The 14,124-nt window shown below is 35.1% G+C and overlaps 1 protein-coding gene across 5 annotated transcripts in view; it reads right to left on the reverse strand.

The window, feature by feature from the left end:
* Positions 1–14,124, reverse strand: part of HECTD1 (HECT domain E3 ubiquitin protein ligase 1) — a 90,930-nt gene that overhangs the window by 36,162 nt on the left and 40,644 nt on the right. For all 5 annotated transcript variants that reach the window (XM_084874217.1, XM_084874218.1, XM_084874220.1 and 2 more), the window contains exons 11-17: positions 12,205–12,343; positions 11,850–12,020; positions 5,377–5,599; positions 4,494–4,757; positions 4,316–4,392; positions 2,324–2,458; positions 1,517–1,663 (exon numbers count right to left, since the gene is read on the reverse strand). In XM_084874217.1, coding sequence (XP_084730343.1) covers positions 1,517–1,663; positions 2,324–2,458; positions 4,316–4,392; positions 4,494–4,757; positions 5,377–5,599; positions 11,850–12,020; positions 12,205–12,343 — 1,156 coding nt within the window. The remainder of the gene's footprint in view (positions 1–1,516; positions 1,664–2,323; positions 2,459–4,315; positions 4,393–4,493; positions 4,758–5,376; positions 5,600–11,849; positions 12,021–12,204; positions 12,344–14,124) is intronic.

A 14,124-nucleotide genomic window follows, 5' to 3' on the forward strand; every position in this document is an offset into this window, starting at 1 on the left:
TTAAGGCTGTTACTAAAATTATCAAAAATACATGCTACAAAGGTGAATATTAACATAAACAAAAAAAGTAATGTAACCTAATAAAAATCATTTTCTTTCCATTGAAACTCATTTTATTATATGACTAGTAGGCCATAGCTAACAAATACATATATTATTTTTCTTCCTTTTTAAGCGTAGCAATTATATTGTGAAATCAATTTGTCTCAAAGTATAGTATACAAGATGATTTCAGATTATTTATATTTTGTATTTTAACAGTACTATCTTAATTAGAAAAAACTGCTTTAATAAAACATTAACTTCATAAACATTACTGAGACACAATGTGATATATCAATATAATTTTAATAAATGGAAATTAATGCAAATGATAAAATTAATAAAGAAAATCTGAGACTGAAGTTAAAGTGAATTTTTATTTTTTTATTTTTATTTTTAAAAATATATATTTTATTGATTTTCCACAGAGAGGAAGGGAGAGGGAAAGCTAGAAACATCGATGAGAGAGAAACATCGAGCAGTTGCCTCCTGCACACCCCCCATCGGGGATGTGCCCACAACCAAAGTACATGCCCTTGACCAGAATCGAACCTGGGACCTTTCAGTCCGCAGACTGATGCTCTTTCACTGAGCTAAACTGGCTTTAGCAAAGTGAATTTTTAGAGTGTATCATCATTACAATAATTAAGATCAAGTAATTTGCCCTAGCTGGTTTGGCTCAGTGGATAGAACGTCAGTCTGTGGACTGAAGGGTGCTAGGTTCGATTCTGGCCAAGGGCACATGCCCAGATTGTGGGCTCAATCCCCAATACGAGACGTGCAGGAGACAGTCAATCAATGATTCTCTCTCATCACTGATGTTTTTAGCTCCCTTTCCCTCTCCCTTACTTTCTGAAATTAATAAAAATATGTTTAAAAAAACATCAAGTAATTTAAGTGGACAACAGAACTAAAATAAAGAGAAAATTTTCACTTTTCATAGTTCTGTTAAAATTTGTTGCAAGTATATATGATGTTTCATCAAAATAAAGGAAATTTTTTTTTATCACAATAAAGAAATTAAAGGTAGAAAAAAACTGAAGAAAAATATAGGGTTATTAAGCAAATACTTGTTGAATATTCACATAAACATCCTAAACTATTATTTCTCACAAAATTAATTTTGTGCAAATAATTTAAATATTTAATGAGGTCTACAGACTAAGTCTATTTTTTATAAGAAAACCAGAGCATTTTGTTAAATCTCAGGCTAAAGTATTTTATTCAACAAAATCTTGAAAAAATTGTAATCAGGTAACACAAAAAGCAAAATAAATAATGACTTAATAATTCAACTGGCCCAAATTAATAATACAAATTAAGGGAAAGGCTGCAGAAATTATAAATATTAACATTTATTAATCATCTTTTATTATTTGTTGTCAGAGCAAAATAAATATCACTCTACCAAAAGGGTAGTTACAAATGATTTTTAAAGCTATATATTTTGTTCTGTGCTACTTCATAAACTTACATTGTTTAAAACAGTAAGAAGCGCTTGCACCAAGCCACTACTGCACATTTCATATGGTGAAATGGTGTTTTCATCCTTCAAAAGTACAATTAGATTTTCTAAAGCTGTCTTCATTAAATCTCTCCATGTGTTTTCACTCTCAATAAACTAAATGAAAAAAAAAATATTTTAATAAAGACAATAAAAAATAAACATCTTATATTTATCAGAACGTTAATTACCATGAAAATAGATAGTAAACAAGATTAAGAAGTTCAAATTATTAATGCAAATTCTCTCTTCCAGAGTCAGCAAGCTTTTCTAAAAAGGGCTAAGGGCAAACACTTTAACCTTGACAAGCTATGTGGTCTCTATCATACCTATTCAATTCTACTGTTCTAGACACCAAAGCAGTAACAGACAATACAGGGATAGGAAAAAGTAGATTTACAGTTGTGAGTATGCAAAACACAGTTTATCCTTGATTATTTATTCTTTATTGTATTACTTATGTGTATTATAACTATGCCAATAAACCATTTTTTGCCCATCCCGTATGTCAATAAATAAGGATGGTGTGAGTAATAAACTACTTACGGACACCGATATTATATTCTCATATAATTTTTACATAGCATGAAATGTTATGTTTTCAACTAAAAATGTAAAAACCATTCTTAGCTCACAAAGCCAAACAAAAATCGGTGGCAGAACAAATTTATCTCATGGGTGATAATTTGCTAATCAATACCTATAACATAAAGGATAATAAAGGAGAAAAACTAAACCAAGATCACTATATGTCATAAAATCTTAAGGCTAACATACTTGTCTATTTGTATGAAGTTCCCAAGATGACTCTAACTGAGTTGCTATGTTTCTGAGTGTTACCACTACTCCACGAGGCATGCTTTCAACAGCTTTAAAGTGGTCGTCATATAAATCTCGAGCCATAGTGCGTACCTATCAAAATTAAACAGCAAATGTGAATTTTCACAATTAATAATTTTACCAAACCTTTCCATATATATATATGCAACTTTTATAATTAATGTTTATATCATTATCAACTTCCAAAAATGATATGACTTCTATTCATATACGCCAAAAGGTTCTAAAGGGTGAAAAAGTACTCTAGTAGATTTTATTAATGTTAAATAAAATAACTCATAATTTCCTATCAGAAAGGAGCTTATTTCATTTAAATCCAAAACCTGTAAAAAAAAAAAAAAATTGACTTTGCTTTAAAAAAAAAATAAATGATTACACTTCTAGGAATTTATCTGAACAAACCCCAACACTAACTTGAAAAAAATATATGCACTACTATGTTCACTGTAGCCTTATTTGCAATAGACAAGATTTAAAAGCAGTCCATGTGCTCATCAACAGATGAGTGGATTAAAAAAAAGTAGTGGTACATTCATACAAAGAATACTACTCAGCAGTAAAAAAACAAACAAACAAAAAAAAACCTTACCCTGAAGAACATTATGCTAAGTGAAATAAGCCAGTCAGAGAAAGACAAGTACCATATGATTTAACTCATGTGAAATCTAATGAATAAAATGAACTAACAAGTAAAATAAAAACAGACTCATTGATAGAGAGCAGGCCATCATCTGCAGAGTGTGTGTGTGTGTGTGTGTGTGTGGGGGGGGGGGTTGGAGGGATTGAGCAAACAAAGAAAAAGATGGGGGGACTCAAAACTGGTGATTGCTGGCAAGAGAGGGGGTGAGGACAAGTGGAAGAGATTGTAGGGGGATAAATGGTGATGGAAGGAGACTTGACTTGGGGCAGTGAACACACAATACAATATGCAGATGATGGTTTGTAGAACTGTGCATCTGAAACCTATATAATTTTGCTAACCAGTGTCACCCCCCAATAAATTCAATAAAAAGAGGAAAAAACTAATGCTTATAATCAACCATTTAGAAAATATAGTAATCACAAAATAAAAAATTAAGTCACCTGTAATTCATCAACCAAAATTGAATCTTTTAACATTCTGGTGTATACTTTAGGTTATATAGTTTGTGTATTTTCTTTTTTTTAAATATTTTATTGAGTAGTAGTAGTTGTTTTTTACAGAGAGGAAGAGAGAGGGATAGAGTTAGAAACATCGATGAGAGAGAAACATAGATCAGCTGCCTCTTGCACACCCCCTACTGTGGATGTGCCTGCAACCAAGATACATGCCCTTGACCGGAATCGAACCCGGGACCTTTCAATCCACAGGCCGAAGCTCTATCCACTGAGCCAAACTGGTTTTGGCAATGGTATGTGTATTTCCTATGTATATTATTAACACAAAGAACTATCTATATAATGCTCATACACATTTCATCATGAGAAGGAATGACTATATTATTGGCTCTGGTCCTAATTAGTTTTCATTTAAATGAAATTAATGTTATTTGAGAAAAACCCATACATGTCCCAGGACTGGGTCTGTTGAAATTCATTGCATAACAGTCTTTAAAAATATATGCAACAAGTAATGACGAGAATGTGCAGAAAGGGGAACACTAATGCACTGTTGGTGGGAATGCAGATTGGTGCAGCCACTGTGGAAAACAGCAAGCCCATCCAAGCTGTTTGCAGTGGCTTTACCATAGGGATAGTCTGTCCTGGCTCAGGCTTCAGACTTTCCTAAAATCTCTCAAACAGCAGCTGGCCTCAGCATACCCCATACCTCTTGAGATTAGAGTAGCATTTTTATATGGCTCAATTTTTTAAATGCTTAGAATCTACCATTGAAACCTTACCATGTCAGTATAAAACATTTTTTTAAAGCAGCAAATCCCACAAATATACCTTTTGTTTTGTTTTTTCTAATTTAGATTTCAGTTTTCTGCCTCTTTTGCCAGTCCAGCCAGTCACAAATTCTGAACCTTAAAAAAAAAAAAAAGGACATTTCACAAGACATTTTTTATTGCCATTTAACATACTCATTTATTCTTAATCTGCTAAACTTACATATCTACATACTTACCCAGAGAAGTTTCTGCAGTAAATGAATGTTTGGTTCCTCTATTGGATTCAAATACAAAACCAGGTAAATCTTCTTTCAATATTGTTGCTTGCTGACCATCTGAGTTATGAATAGCAATTTCTCCTTCTTTCAAACATGTTAGTGACCAATTCCCTACAGTGAGTTTAGTGGGTCCTGGTGTTGAGAGTATAGGTTGACTTGAAGTAGATGGCTTTACTTGGCCTCGAGCTCTTTGTAACTTCTCTAAGAATTCACTCCTGCTTTCTATAAAGACAAAACAAGTGTTTCAAAACCTCACTTCTTTAAAATATTCCTCTTTTTTTTTTTTTTTTAAATAAAAACTATTCACTGGAATAACAATCTTATTTTTAAAAACGTAATTAGCAAAGTCTGGTTCTTTGGTATACCTTCACTGATTTGATAAATTGAGGCTCAGGGGTAAAAGCAATCCCACAGCCACAATTTTTTTTCAAGTTTAAGGCTTTTAGGAAAAGTAATAACTTGAGACAGCATCATACAAGTGCAATTTGTCATTACAAGACAAAAGGCAGCTTTACCTAAAAGACCAGAGAGATTAAAAGTAGATACTATTCTTTCTTGTACAATAAAAAGATATTTATGAAATGTTTTCATGGTACAATTTTTCTGTCGATATTAAAGAAACTGACTATATTGTCATCAAGGATGTGCTATTTTTTTATGACAATGGCAGCAAAAATATAAGCAGAAAAACAAATGATCAAAATTACAGAAAGTAGCCTGGCTCAGTGGCTGAGTGTCAACCCATTAACCAGGAGGTTGCAGTTTGATTCTGGTCAGGGCACATACCCCCGTTACTAGTTACAGCACCTAGTAAAACATTTTAATAGAAACAAAATATTACCTGAACTATCTGATCCGCCTTCAGGACTACCGCTTGAATACATTGTAGCAAGTTTTCCATCCAAGATAAATCTGAACCATCCATTACTGCCATTAGATAATTCCAAGGCTGCTGCATCACTCCATATATATAAGCAGTCTCTTCCCCTAATGATTGACCAGTCTCTCCAATGATATGGTTTACCTTGCTGTAATTCTTTGGCATCTTCCTGTGGTTCATCTTCCTAAATGTGTAAAATTTTCAAAGAACCATGAAAAATAATTTATATTCCAAATATTCATTAAGTATTTTTAAAACACAAACATCAGTCAAATTTAAAATAAAGACATCCTGAAGAGCCCTGGCTGGTGTGGCTCAGGTGGGTTGGAGCAGTATCCCATGCACTGAAAGGTTGTGGGTTTCATTCCGAGGCATGGTATGTACCCCGGTTGCAGATTCCATTCCAGGTTGGGGAGCATATGGAAAGGCAGTTGATCAATGTTTCTCTCTCTCTCTCGTCACCTCCCCCTAAAATCAGTAAAACATATCTCGGGTGAGGATTAAAAAAATAATAATAAAAGAACAACAACAAAAAAAATTCAGCCTGACTGGTGCGGCTCTCTGGTGCACCAAGAGGTCATCATTTCAATTGCCTGTCAGGGCACATGCCGGGGTTGTGGGCTCCATCCCAGAATGGGGCACGCAAGAGGCAGCCAATCGATGTTTCTCTCATTAATGATTCTACGTTTCCCTTCCTCTTCTAAAAACGAATAACAACATTTTTTTTAAAATCCTGAAAATATTCAGTTGCCTGTAGTCTGATTCAACTAATCCTAATATATAAAAACCCTGGGTCAAAACAACCAGTAGCCGAAACCGGTTTGGCTCAGCGGTAGAGCGTTGGTCTGAGGACTGAAAGGTCCCAGGTTCGATTCCGGTCAATGGAATGTACATTGGTTGCGGGCACATCCCCGGTAGGGAGTGTGCAAGAGGCAGCTTGTCGATGTTTCTCTCTCATCAATGTTTCTAGCTCGCTCTCTCTCTCTCCCTTCCTCTCTGTAAAGAATCAATAAAATATATTAAAAAAAAAAAAAAAAAAAAAAAACAACCAGTAACCACTGGAGGTTGACCAACCCTAAGTCAGTGCTGGCCCCGCCCCCAAGCAAGCAGTAAGGGGCAATCAGGCAGGCAGGCAAAGGGGTTAGAGGTGATCAGGTAGGCAGACCAGCAGTTAGGGATGATCAGGTAGGAAGGCCAGTGGTTAGGGGTGATCAAGTAGGCAGGCAAGTGGTTAGAGGGAGATCAGGTAGGCAGAGGGCGCCTCACTGGGCTGGCTCCACCCCCAGGCAAGCATTAGGGGTAATCAGACAAGTAGGCAGAGTGGTTAGGGGAGATTAGGTAGGCAGACCAGCAGTCAGGGGTGATCAGGTAGGTAGATGAGTGGTTAGGGGTGATTAGGTAGGCAGATGGCCCCTCACAGGGCTGGCCCCACCCCCCAGCAAAGAAAGAGGGAGGCCCAAGCCAGTCAAGCCATTGCACCCCAGCCTGTCACCTGCAGAGGGAGACCAGTGGTGGCAAGGGAGGGGGGTATTGCTACACAAATGGCAAGCAGAGGCAGCAGTGGGGGTGGGGCCAGCTGCCTGCAGCCTGGGGAAGGAAAACCCTGATAGGCCCTGATCTCAGGCCAGGCCTAGGGACCCTACCTGAGGGGTCCTGGATTGTGAGAGGGTACTGTCTGAGCTGAGGGACTGCTCCCCCCACAAGTGCATAAATTTTCATGCACCAGGCATCTAGTTACCTATAATCATACAAGTAAGTCCTAAAAATGTTAAGAAATTTATATAAATAATGTTGCAACATTTCCAGGTATATTGGTAAAGACCAATAGCTTAGGTCTAGCCAGCAGTCACCAACCTTTCAGACCTCACAGACCAGACCACCAGTTGGCCACGAGTCTAGTTGACATCTCTGGGCCTAATTGATTATTTTTTTAAAATAAATAAAAAATGTAGATGTTTAGACTAGATGAATGGTATCCAGACCTAGCACAAACACCAGAGAAGCTCCGAAGAATAAATTGTAGGGTCACTTTTAGCCAATTGAATCAAATATACTGGATTTTTCCTTGTGATCATAAAAAATCTTTAATTAAAGCATGCTAAAAAACAAACAAACAAACACACACCTTAAAATACTGTTTGCCTTGCCTGGTATCCTAAAAAACTTTTATTAATACTCAAAGATTGAGACTATTCATCAAAACCATATATGAATTTGACATGTGTGTGTATCTATGTGAACATGAGAAATATACTTTGAAATTTATACAGACTTACCCTTTTAAAAAATATTTTCTGTTTTCCCCCTAAAGTAGCTTATAACACTAAAATAAGATTGTAAAATATAGATAATTCCTGCACATATAAGTAGTTATCCCCAGGCCATCACTGATTAAGAAGGAACATGATTTGTCAATACATTGTAAGCAAAAAATAATTAAAAAAATAAACAAAATATATGAAAATGTTTTCAAACATAGAATAACACGGGACTGTGATTCCCCAGAAAAATGGAAATAAAGTAAATTCCTGAAGTCCAGACACAATTTTCTGGCTAAGGTATTAAGAAGCGGGAACACACGGTTCAGCAGTAAGTTGAGGAAGTGGAGATTTGTGTTTGAAGAGGTTAAGGCAAATAGAATATGTGAAGAACAAGTTTTGGATGAAGGAGTCAAGCAAAACAGACCACTAGAAATCTGCAAAGTAGTCACCATAAGTATCTACTGAGAAATAGGCCACTCACATATAGGGTTGAGCAAAGTAGGATTAAAAAGTATAAGCTGAACAGTTCCCAGAGATCACAGAAGTTAATCAGATATTGGTATTCCAAAGAGCCAGAGTCGAAAATCCTTGAACTAATAGCTGAAAAGTTTCTGAATGTGACAAAAACCTTAACCCCGCAGATTAAAGAAAACTAAACAATCCAGGCAGAAGCCGGTTTGGCTCAGTAGTAGAGCGTCAGTCTGCGGACTGAAAGGTCACAGGTTCAATTCCGGTCAAGGGCATGTACCTGGGTTGCGGGCACATCCCCAGTAGGAGGTGTGCAAGAGGCAGCTGGTCGATGTTTCTCTCTCATCGACGTTTCTAGCTCTCTCTCTCCCTCTCTGTAAGAAATCAATAAAATATATATTAAAAAAATAATAATAATAAAATAAAGAAAACTAAACAATCCAGAATAGAAATGACACCAACATTTGCACGTGCATACATCCACACCAAACACAACAAAAGTATATAAAACTCAAACTGCTAAAATAACAATGACAAAATCTTTAAAGCCACAGTATAAAAAGATAAGTTATATTTACACAAAAGAACTAAACTGATAATTAAAGCAAACTTTTCAGTAGGGATTATGCACATCAGGTGACAATGGAACATCTCTTAATGTTCTGGAAAATGATAGCCCAAGAATCCTCCTAACACTGAAAACACTCTTCAAAATGAATGCCGAATTAAAATATTTTCAGACAAAAAAATCTGAGAGAATTTTCTGATTTTTTTTCTTTTCTAAACAATGTATTTTGAACAGCAAAAGTTTAATTCTGGTGAAATACAATTTATTGGTTTTTTGTTATTTATAGTTTAACCTTTTTTAAAAAGAGATTTTTTATTAATTTTTAGAGAAAAACATCAATGTGAGAGTAAACCATTGATCAGCTGCTTCTTGCATTCCCCTTACTAGGGCTGAGCCCGCAACCCTTGCATGTGCGAACCAGGAATCAAAATGGCAACCTTTCGGAGCAGAGAACGACACTCAACCTACTGAGCCACACTGGCCAGGGCTATAGTCTAACCTTTTAAAATGTCCTATTTAAGAAATCTTGCCGAAACCAGTTTGGCTTGGTGGATAGAGTGTCAGCCTGTGGACTGAAAGGTCCCAGGTTCGATTCCAGTCAAGGGCACATGCCTTGGTTGCGGGCACATCCCCAGTGGGGGCTGTGCAGGAGGCAGCTGATCGATGTTTCTCTCTCATCGATGTTTCTGACTCTCTCTCCCTCCCCCTTCCTCTCTGTAAAAAATCAATAAAATATATTAAGAAAAATATTAATAAAATCTTTGTCAAGCCCAAGGTTACTAAGATTTTCTTTTTCCTTTAGAAGTTTTATAATTTTATTCCATTCATTTTAGTCTATGATTTATTTTCTTTTAAATTCTGTATATGGTATATATGACAAGGATCAAGATTTCATTTTTTGCATACATTATCCACTTATAAGTCTTTTAAAAATTTTTACTGAATGTATTAGAGTGACATTGGTTAATAAAATTATATAGGTTTCAAGTATACAATTCTATATCATCTGTATACTATATTGTGTGTTCACCACACAAAGTCAAGTCTCCTTCCATCACCATTTATCCCACCGCATCCTTTTACCCTTTACCCTCTTCTACTTACTCCCACCCCACTTTCCCTTTTTGTTTGGGGATATTTCTTTGTCTTTTTTTGTTCGTTTTCTTAATCTATTCACCTATTTTATCAACCCCCATTCAAGCATTTTTTATTTAAAGACCATCCTTTCCTGATTGAAATGCACTTCAGCACTTTGGCTGAAGATCATCTGACCATATAGAGTATGTGGGTCATTATCTTATACCACTACCTTAACTTTCTTGACTATAATATCTTTATAATAATAATACCTGAAATCTGCTGATGTATGTCCTTCAACTTTGTTACTTTTCAGGGTCTCTTTGGTTATACTAAGAACCTTGCATCTCCATGTGTTAGAATCTGCTTGTTAATTTCTACAAAAAGACTACTAATATGCGTAATCTATTATCTTGAATGCAAGAATTTCAGGGGTGATGAACCCAGATATCACCTTATTTGCATAGTGTTTGCTTTTTTGTTAAATTTAGGAAACACACAAAATCAATCTCTCTCTTTCTCTCTCTCCCCCCCTCTACACTCCCCTCTCTCCCCCCCTTCCTCCTCCTTCCTCTCCCTCCATTCTCTTTCTCTCATCTCCTCAGGATTCTACAATTACACAACTATAACTCAGCATCCTCTCAAAAATATCACTACTCTGTCAGTAATATAGAGTAAGCATTCACTACTAAATGTTAGTACTAAATCACTGTTGGTCATCTGTAAAGATAGAAATGGTAAATTTTAAATTTATAATCTAAGGTAAGAATTATCAATGAATACTGAAACTAATAAAGGTTTAATCGGGAATAGCATATTTGCATCGTTTCAAATTACCGCACCACAAATTATTTATTAATTAAAAAAGAAAAAAGAATGACTATAAGAGAGAAACCTGGCAGAGGCCATTATAAACCAAGTGACCCAAGTTAACATCATCAGCAAGAGAATAGCAACAGGACATCATGGGAGAGAAAGCACATTACACACTGAGAAGAAGCAACATCTCTTTATAGTCTGCCTGCTAAAAACACATAACTTGAATCTAATCATGTAGACACATGCACATAAGTAAAATGAGGGCCACTGTCCAAACTAGTGACCTGTCCTATTCAAAAATGCCAAGGCTCTGGAAGAAAAAGGAAAGCTGAGAAACTGTTGCAGGTTCTTAGGAATACGATGACTAAATGTGATTATGTTTTCCTAGATTGGATTCTAGACAAGAAAAAAAAAATGCTATTAAGGACAATAGCAAATTTGAATATTACCTCTGGATTAGATGGTTATATATAAATTTTAGTTTTTGCTAACTATAGTAGCACTGTGTAAGAAAATGTTCTGGTTTTCATCATGCTGAGTGAAATAAGCCAGTCAATGAAAGAGAAACACCACATTACCTCACTCATTTATGGATAATAAAGAACATTATAAACTGATGAACCAAAAGATATAGAGACAGTAAAGCAACAAGCAGACTGTCAAATTACAGCAGGGAAGGTAGGGAAATCTGGGGGAGATAATAGATCAAGCGAAGGACTTGTATACATGCATTTAAGTACAACCAATGGACACAAAACTCTTGGGCGGGAGGGTATATATGGGAGGGGGGACAATGGTAACATATGTACAGAGATAATAATTTAATTTTAAAAAATTAAAAAAGAAAAAGAAAATGTTCTGATTTTGTGCATAAAGTTTCGATGTGTAAAAAGTTTCTATGTGTAAAAAGAGCCTCTGTCAAATAAAAGTCTGTGTAAATGATAAAGCAAATGGACAAAATGTCAAAAATCAGTGAATTTGGATAGAGGATAATTTGATATTCTTTATTTGCAACTTTTATCTATGTTTTAAATATTATCTATATATTTTAATTGAGCAAAATTTTAAATATATAGTACTACACTTCATATTACCATTATTTTGTCAAAACCCACTGTAAAAATAACATTTTTAAATTGAGAAAGTTTTTAAAAATATAGTTCTAATGCATATTGTCATTATTTTGTCAAAACCCACTAGAAAACTTTATTCCTGATACCACTGCAATTAAGATCACTCACTTTTTCTGGTTTTGATTCCTCTTCATTCTCATCATCTGAGGAAGGACCTGCCAAAGTTGACACTTTGCTAATTACACCAAGTCTGGCTAGCTGATCCAAAAAAATGTCACCACCTTTATCTACTAAATCCCTTATGATTTGCAAAGCCAGCAAGTGGCCATCATCATCATCCTGGGGGAAGAGAGGAGAAGAAAATTAAGAAAAAATTATAAAAACAAGTTCAGTTTTTTTGAGTAAACAAACAATAATTTGCACAGACAAAATGATTTCTTCAATTAGGACAAAAGTTAAATTATTTTATTGACCATTACCTTAAGGGAATTTACAGGAGTTTAAATAAAGATTAAAAACTGACCTCTTGATCAAGGACCGTTGCAGTGATTTCCACGAGTATTGTAGGCAAATTGTGACCAACATCAGAATCACAAACTTCTTTTAACAATGCTTCAGAGCAAAAGTGAATCATTTTTCGAATCAGAGCAAGACTTGCTTTCCTTAAAAAGTAAAAGAATTTTAGGAAGTCATAAAAAGCTGAAATAAAACAATAAGTAACTATACATTAATGAAAACTAAAATATCCAATGTTAGGTGTTATAGACTCTGCTAAAAAGTACTCTTTAAAAAAAAAAAAAAACACCTCACCCAAGGATATTTTTTCCATTGATTTAGAGAGAGTGGAAGGAAAGAGGAGAGAGAGAGAGAAGAGAAACCCTTATGTGAGAAAGACACATCAACTAATTGGTTGTCTCATGAAGGCGCCCTGACTAGGGCCAGGAATCAAGGTAAGTGCCCTTGACGGGAACTGAACCCATGACAACTCTTTAGTCTGCTGGCTGAGCTCTAACCAGCTAGGGCTGATTTTTTAAAAATTAAACCACAAAGCAGATATTCTATTACCATTTACTAAATAATTCTCCCTCTCTCAAGTGGTCTATGAGACTTCCATTAAATAACATTTATTTCCTAAATATAATTGCCTCTACATAATGAGACAGTTAATTCCACTGATTTTTATGAACTTTTGTGCCAATGATAAAGATTTAGTTACTGAAAGTTTATACTTGCTTTTCAGATTTTTCTTAAATAATCTCACCTATTATCTGACCAGGGTGGCTCAATAGTTGAGCATCAATCTATGAACCAAGAGGTCAAGGTTCGATTCCCGATCAGGGCACATGCCCAGGTTGCAGGCTCACTTCCCAGTGTGGGACGTGCGGAGGCAGCCAATCAATAATTCTCTCTCATCATTGATGCTTCTATCTCTCTCTCCCTCTTTAAAGTCAATAAAAAATATTTAAGAAAAATATCAATAATAATCTCACCTGTTTATTCCTCCAGATGAATTTTAAGACCTATCAAGTTCTAAACCAAATTCTGTATTTTCTTTAGAACTGCATAATTTATCAATTTTTGAAAGAATTTATACTTAGATTAAATATTCTCATCCAAAAACAATTTCCCCTTATAAAAGTCTAATTTCTCTTAAATTGTAATTTTTTAAAAAATTAAATGAATCCTCAGATTTCCTATGCTAAACAATGAGCTCAATCTTTGTCTTATTGACACTAACTCCAAAGATGTTTATTTATACCAGACCTCTTCAAAATTCAAGGTAGCTGTTCTTCAAAAACAAAGTGGGAAGTCCTCAGTCTATCTTACAAGAGACACATATACATCGAATCATTATATGGTACACAGTTACATGTCAATTATTCTATACCAGTCCACTGAGCCAAACCGGTCCCGGCTCCTGCCTACCTTTTTAATATTACTCATTGATCTGGCTACCTAAACATATCCCATACTCCATTAATATCAAACTATTTACAACTGCTAACAAAACACACTCATTCAATCATATAGTACAATAACTACCTATTGAGGACCTTCTAAATACAACCCTATTCTAAACCTCCTTGTCTTTGTAGGAATACAGCAGTACATAAGGCCAGCTCTCATGGAACTTACTTTAAAAGAGTGAAAGACAATAAAACAAAAACACTAAAAGCGCCAAGATTTTTGACAGTGTAGTAAAAGAGACAGTAAAACATAAAGATTGATGTCAAAGGTGTCCTAGGGGTAAATTTAAATTAGTTGTATACATATCAATGGATGTAACATTTAAACTGAGAACTGAATGATATGAAGCATCCAACTATTCAATAGACTTTGAAACAGAAAGTTTCCTAAAAGGGAAATAAGTGAAAAAGCCCTAAGGTAAAAATATACTTCGAGTGTTCCAGAAATACAAACGTAGAACTGTGAACTGTAATGG

The sequence above is a fragment of the Pipistrellus hanaki genome, assembly GCF_964339955.1.
Source record: "Pipistrellus hanaki genome assembly, chromosome: 1".
NCBI classification, from domain to species: Eukaryota; Metazoa; Chordata; class Mammalia; order Chiroptera; family Vespertilionidae; genus Pipistrellus; species Pipistrellus hanaki.